Source organism: Propithecus coquereli, unplaced genomic scaffold, assembly GCF_000956105.1.
Source record: "Propithecus coquereli isolate 6110/MARCELLA unplaced genomic scaffold, Pcoq_1.0 Scaffold111, whole genome shotgun sequence".
Classification (NCBI taxonomy): Eukaryota; Metazoa; Chordata; class Mammalia; order Primates; family Indriidae; genus Propithecus; species Propithecus coquereli.
This window is the reverse complement of record NW_012135081.1, coordinates 7969958-7976822: the sequence shown is the minus strand read 5'-3', so window position 1 is coordinate 7976822 and position 6865 is coordinate 7969958. Positions and strand designations below refer to the sequence as shown.

General features: G+C 50.0%; 1 protein-coding gene across 3 annotated transcripts in view; it reads right to left on the bottom strand.

The window, feature by feature from the left end:
- The window catches only part of KIF5A (kinesin family member 5A), a 28636-nt gene extending 22345 nt beyond the window's left edge, over positions 1-6291 (bottom strand). The window contains exon 1 of one of the 3 annotated variants that reach the window (XM_012651818.1): positions 5901-6291. In XM_012651818.1, the coding sequence (XP_012507272.1) occupies positions 5901-6029 (129 nt within the window). In that variant the 5' untranslated portion in view covers positions 6030-6291. The remainder of the gene's footprint in view (positions 1-5900) is intronic. The other 2 variants (XM_012651824.1, XM_012651833.1) reach the window with 2 other exon arrangements.
- Positions 6292-6865: the final 574 nt, after the last annotated feature.

The window sequence follows — 6865 nt, the reverse complement described above, 5'->3', positions numbered from 1 at the left end:
TATATATTTAGTTGTCCAGATCATTTCTTTCTATTTTTTAGTAGAGATGGGGGTCTCACTCTTGCTCAGGCTGGTCTCAAACTCCTGACCTTGAGCGATCCACCCGCCTCAGCCTCCCAGAGTGCTAGGATTACAGGCATGAGCCACCATGCCCGGCCAACAGTGCTTTTCTTGAAGTGGTAGGATTTTGGGTGATTTTGGTTTCTTCTATGTGCTTTTCTTTGTCTTTAATTTTGTCAACATTAAAATGTATAAGTGTTGTAATTACATTCTTTTTAATGTTATTAAAGAAAAATCTACCTTAATTCTTTTTTTTTTTAAACATGGTCTCACTCTGTCATCCAGCCTGGAGTGCAGTGGCATCATCATAGCTCACTGTAGCTCCAACTCCTGGGCTCAAGCAATCCTCCTGCCTCAGCCTTCTGAGTACCTTGGACTACAGGTGTGAGGCATTGTGCCTGGCCTACCTTAATTCTTGAATTATAAACTACCTCAATGTTTCTCCTACCCAGTGGCCAAGAAACAGATACAAACAAAACACTTCTATCTCAGGCCAATGGCTCTCATCTCTTCTCCACCAATGGTCTCTATCCATGCTTCATGAAGCCAGGCATCCAGCCAAAGAGAGTTAAATGTAACTGTCAAGCTAATCTTGCCCCTCCATTCCTCCCTGCTGGGAACATGAGCACCAACACCTCCCCGCACCCCCTCCACCCCCCTCCTCCCCAACACATGCATTCACAGTCACTCAAAACATTCCCAGCTACAGGATTCCAAAAAAGGCTCCGAGGACGCATTAAAATGGAGGGTGCTCTCCAAATGCTGAAGCCAATTATTGTCTCATGAATCCCTTTCCTCAGCCTAGGCTGGGAAGGAGGAAAAGAGCAGACGGGCAAGAAGGGTGGGGTTCTCAGACCTGTGAGGATAAAAGATATCCAAGAGCTAAAAATGGGTGCATTTAATAAGCTCGTGGGCAGGGAAAGCCACGTGACACAGACTATGATTTCAGGGGTTCTGGGAAGGCCTGCTACCTACTTCCCTACTCTTGGCTAGGCTCATAAATTTCAAGTCTAGCTCTTTACTTCTTTATCTTAAGATTTTTATTTCTCTTAAAGTGTAAATTTCCTTTAATTTTCTATTGATTATACTCAGGATGAATTAATTTTGTCTGATCTTTTCATGAGAATAACTAGACCAGTGGTTGCCTACTTTTTCTGCCTCTACACATGGGAAACACAACCATTATTTACAGCTCTCATAACACACAATTACTTTGAATCAGACTGTAGTATGTTGTGGGAGGTTCCTTAGCAGAATCTGGGGGTGTGTACATAAAGCAAAAGCCATTTCTGATGCCCCTCTCCCCCGTCTCTGCCCAGGCCACTGTGCAGGTTGTGGATCACTGCCTACATTCAGAGGTTCTTGAAGGCAAGGATTCCCTCTAAATCCCCAACATCAAACACAGCCTCTGGCCTACAAGATGCTCTTCATAAGTATGTGTTGAATAAACATAGATATTGATGAAGAAGAGAGCAAAAGATACTGGGGACCTGAAGGTTTGGATGAAACAGTTAGTAAAAAGGGAAAGTGCAGGCCGGGCGCGGTGGCTCACGCTTGTAATCCTAGCTCTCTGGGAGGCCGAGGCGGGCAGATTGTTTGAGCTCAGGAGTTCGAAACCAGCCTGAGCAAGAGCGAGACCCCCGTCTCTACTAAAAATAGAAAGAAATTAATTGGACAGCAAAAAATATATAGAAAAAATTAGCTGGGCATGGTGGCGCATGCCTGTAGTCCCAGCTACTTGGGAGGCTGAGGCAGGAGGATCGCTTGAGCCCAGGAGTTTGAGGTTGCTGTGAGCTAGGCTGATGCCATGGCACTCTAGCCCAGGCAACACAGTGAGACTCTGTCTCAAAAAAAAAAAAAAAAAAAAAAAAGGGAAAGTGTTACTCACTTCCCCAATTTTGTCAAAAGCTAGCTTGTGGGGAGATAGCATATAAAATAATAATAACGTTCAATTCTTATCGAGAGTTTACCATTTGCCTATCTCTGTCACAAAGCAGTTTATTTGCATGATCTCATTTAATGCTCACAGTAATCCTAGGACGTAGGTACTATTATTATTCCCATTTTATAGATGAGGTAACTGAGGTCCAGAGAGGTCGGGTGGCTTGCCCACAGTCACACAGCTGACAAACGGTAGAGCACAGTTTCAAACTCAAGCAATCTGATTTCCCGACCCATACTGCTAAAGTGATCAAAGAACTGAAATGTCAACACTGCATCAGAGCCTCCCTTCCCCCACTGTGGGCATTTCTCCAAGTGTTTCTGGACAGAACGAAAGCCTTTCTCATTCCCTTTTTCCAACCTCAGTCCCATTTTCAGAAGTATGCAATTCTCCCACCCATCCTTTCAGTAGGGCCGGCCTCCCTCCCTCTCTCCACCCACAGGTAATTGAAGACCTTTTACGTTAAACAGAAATACTCACAGAGTCCCTCCCTCTTAGGAATGCCCCTGAGATCTGATCCCTCTCCCACCCCCGGCAGTCTAAGCTCTCCTCATAGCCTTCTCTGGAGGGCTTCTCTTCAGAGTCCCACAGTCCTGGGTTCTTTGTTCTCCTCTAACCCCACTCCAAGCCTCCTTGTCGTCTCCTTGTCCCTTACGTATCCCAGCATCTTTCTGTAGTTTTCCATCATGCGTGCTGACTACAGTTCATGTGCATGAGGGGTAAGGTCAGGGGTCCAAAGATGACCAACCTGTTCAACCGTCAGTAAAGCACTTGGTAGAAGCTGAACTTCAAGTGCCATGCCGATTTCCATGGTGACACCCCTGGGGATTGTTGCCATGGTAATTCTGGAGAGACACTGGCCACAGGGAACATTACCTCCCCTCGCCATTTTCCTTTATGAGACTCTCCCAAAGCTAAAGGGAGCCCTGCTCCCCGCTTCAGATATCAAAAGAATCCCAGGCCACCCCAAACAATACTGACTCTGTTCCAATAACCCTGCAGGTCCCAACCTAGCTTTTCCACATGAGGTACTTGATGGTCCTGCTTTCCTGCTTCCTTAAGAACCCACTCAACCTCTGGAAGACCTGAGGGAGGTAGCATGTGGACACTTGAATGAAGGGGAGAGAGAGGGAGAGAGAGAGAATGTTTCCTGTCATCCCTCCCACATCTGGTACAGATACAGCAGCCCAGACAGCAGGCATTGGGACACTGCTGAGAAAGACAGAAAGACACTTAAATGGGTCCAGTGAAAAAGTCACACTGGATTCCGAGTGTGCAAAGGGCAAAACAAGACACCTATTGCACATAGACAGTGATCCAGACATCCTTCTACTATGACTCAGGCTATTAAGTTTGGCCAAACCCCATCCCCCAGGTTCCTGCAAGAAGTCAGAGGAGTAGGGGAGAAATAAGGCACACAGAGCTGTCTTGCCAGTTTATTCTTCTATCCTCTGCCAAGCAGAACAAAGCCCACAAACGTATGGGACTCTGGAGCCCAGAGCTAGCCGCAGTGCCGCAGAGGCTAAAAGGAGAGCTGTCACAGGAAGGAGTAGGGGCTGGGTTTGGAGAGATGATCTCTCCCACCCTCACTCTTCCCTCACCTTCCCAGATACCCTGAAACACCCCCTCCATTAATTCCTCAGACAATTCCCCACATACCGGGCCCCAAGGGGAGCTGGAGGAAAAAAGAGGAAAAGGGGTAGGCAATGTCCTTCCCTTATTGAGACCCTTCGTGTCTCCTGTACCCCTCATTCCTGAATGAAGAATGAATAGTAAGTTTGAAAATGTCAGCTCCAGGGATGTTGCCTGAGACAAAATGGCCCCCTGTAAGCATTTATCTTCAAGTGAGAGATTGACAAGGAGGGTGAGGGTGAGGGAAGACACAGAGTGAGACAAAGGTACAGTCCTACAATATCAGGCAAAACAGACAAGGAAATACCAGCTGTGGGGCTGCGATAGAATCTGAACTGGCAGGGGGTCCTGGGTTTCTCTTCATCTCTCTTCCCTCACCAACCCCCACTGTGTCCTCATGTTTAGCTGGGCTAACTGGACAGATCCACACCAGAACCCCTCCCCCTTACATCACCCCCTGCTCCAGCCCACCACATCAGGATGGCCCAGAGAGCCTAAAGGAATTGGCTTGGACTTACTGGAAAAACCTTCCAGAGCAAGGAGGTTGGGCCTATGGATTTCCTCCCATAATCACCTCCTTCCGTCTCAGCCTTTATGTCTCAGGGCGACCTTAAGCTCCATATCTCATAGTTAATGCTTGCCGTCCAGGCTACTCAGAGAGGGGTCCTCCAGGATTGACGCAGGCTTTTTGCTTTAGCCTGGCCAGACTGACCAGACGACAAGGCCTGAGGGGTCCCTGAGGCCAAGAGTAACAGAGGCTTTCTCCAAGTGGCAAACACACACACACACACACACACACACACAAACACACACACACACGGCAAAAGCATCCATTTGAGTTCACAGTGTGGGTGAGAGTATAGGGTGGTGACAGACTAGGACCCTTTGAATAGGTAAGAGGTCTCTCCCTAAGGCATGTTTACTCAAAGTCCTATTCTCACTGACTCAGGAGGCCCAGACTTCCTTTCTTTCCTTCAATCCTTAAACAAGCACGTTTCCCACTGCTTTCTGCCAAGAACTGGGGATAAAGATACATAAGCAGCGTCCCTGACCTTGAGGACTGCCCTCATATATGCCCCTCCCTTCTGTGGCTACAGTTTCCTGGCCCAGGGCCCCCAAGTCCTGCAGGACTCCAGCCCAGACCCTCTCACCTCACACACAGCCTGAAGGTCCCTACCAACCGAGGAAAGGTAGAATGGGCAAGAAATTCCCTCTGGGCCGACAACGATAAAGGTCTAGAACAGAAATCTGGGGAGACAATGTGATATAAAGGAAAAGACTGGAGCTTTGGAATCACAGACGTGGGTTCAGATACATAAATTAACAGTATGACCTTGAGAAAGTTATTTAACTTCTCTGGGCCTCAATTTCTTCATCTGTAAAATGGAAATATTGATACTACTTCAGAATGTTGTTCTGAGGATGAAATAATACACACAGAGTAACAAGCACACTGTAAATAGTAGTTCTCCTTAACATCTCCTACGTGGGGATGGCTGTGATGATGAGGTAGAGGTGGCTTGCTACTTCCTACTGGATCGTCAAGAGAAAGGATGAATAATCAAGTACTTATTAGGATCCCAGGGTTTGGATATTTTTTTCTGCAGGGGTAGTTGGGTAGCCTGAAATCCTTTTCCTACTGTACTGGGACCGAAAGGCAGACATGTCCTTAGGATCCTAGAGGCTCCCCCCAAAACTGGGTGTGGCATCAATGTATTTCTTTCCCAGAAAACCCTTCTTCAGACCTGTGCTCCCGTCCCCAAAGTCAGGGCTATAACTACTTCAGGGGATAATGGAGGGCTTGGTCCTAGAACCCACTCCCATTCATACCTCCGCGGAGACCCTGGACTGCCCACCTCCCATCAAGGCCACCTAATTAGTCTTCCTCCTCCCCTCTTGGAAGGGGGTGGGTAGAGATCTGAGCCAATAACAAAGGGAAGATGCCCTTTTTCTGGGGGAAAGGGAAAAGATCAGAAAAACACAGAACTGGCTCTAAGGGGTGGGGACGCTGCAGAGAGCCCCAAGGGGAGTTGGGTCTCCTGATGGTGGGGAAGTAGCCCCCTCTGACTCTGCAGAGACTTGGCCACAGGCCTGGCCAGGCCACACCCAGCCATCCTGATGCAGGAGAGAGGAGGGGCTGCGGCGTAGAGGATGGAGGATGAGCGGCGGGGAGGGGGCGAAGAGTGACAGGCAGAGACTTAGGCTCTGCAGGGGGAAGAGTCAGCCTCCCACCCCTTCCCCAAATTTTCTCTCGTGTGGCACTCACCCCAATAACGACGCTGTCGTCCCCTTGGAAAATGGGGATGAACTTGTCCCCCCGCAGAATCTCAGCCTGGTTCAGGGGCCGAAATCGGCAGAGCACCTTGATGCTGCATTCGTTGTTGGTCTCCGCCATGGTAGTCGCCGGCGCGAGGCTGGGGCACTTCTTGGGCTGCAGGGGTGGTGTGTGCTCCGGAGAAAGGGGGCGTTCAGCTGAGGCCGAGGCAGAGGACAGGTGTTCGGTCTCTGAGGCCGAGAAAGCAGTTGAGGGGGCCCGGGCGAAGGCTGGGGAGCAGGGCCGGGGCGCGATTCTCTCTCCTGCGGCAGCGGGATGCAGGCGACCTGGGCGTCTGGTCCTCTCTGGACGCTCTGCCTCTCCGCCCCTTGCGCTGCAGCGCCGCGCTGCGGGCCTGGGCGGGGCCGCAGTGGAGCAGTGGGGCGGGGCTCCCTTCGTTGGGGGCGATCGCACGACGGCGACCACTAAATGATGGGACCTTGCTGCTCGTCTCGCCTCCTTCCCGCACCTCTAACACTCGGACTTAACCTTGTCCTCGCTCCTTCCCTTTCCAGCTTACTCACTGCATCCCACCCCCACACCCTCGACCTGTTATGTTAGTCCCTCCCTCAAACTCCATCCTATGGAAGGGATGAGGGGACTGAAGCGGGCCTGTCGCTTGTGTAGGGAAAAGGGTCAACAGTCCTCTCTCCAAGTTGGGAGCACACTTCTTCTCCCTGCCCCGCACGCACAGAAGGTGGGCTCCCAACCCACTCAGCCTTCAAGGGGGACAGCTGCCTGTACCCCTGTGGAGGTGGGTGTCAGGGAGGAGTGTCATGGGAAGCTTTGGCTACTCCCTTCCCCTTCTGCATCCAAAGGTGCACTCTACTCTCTCCCCAACATACACACCAGGTCCCCAGTTGGAGGGAGGACAAACTTCCATTCTGGATTATGGGAATTCAAAAGCAGATAAAATT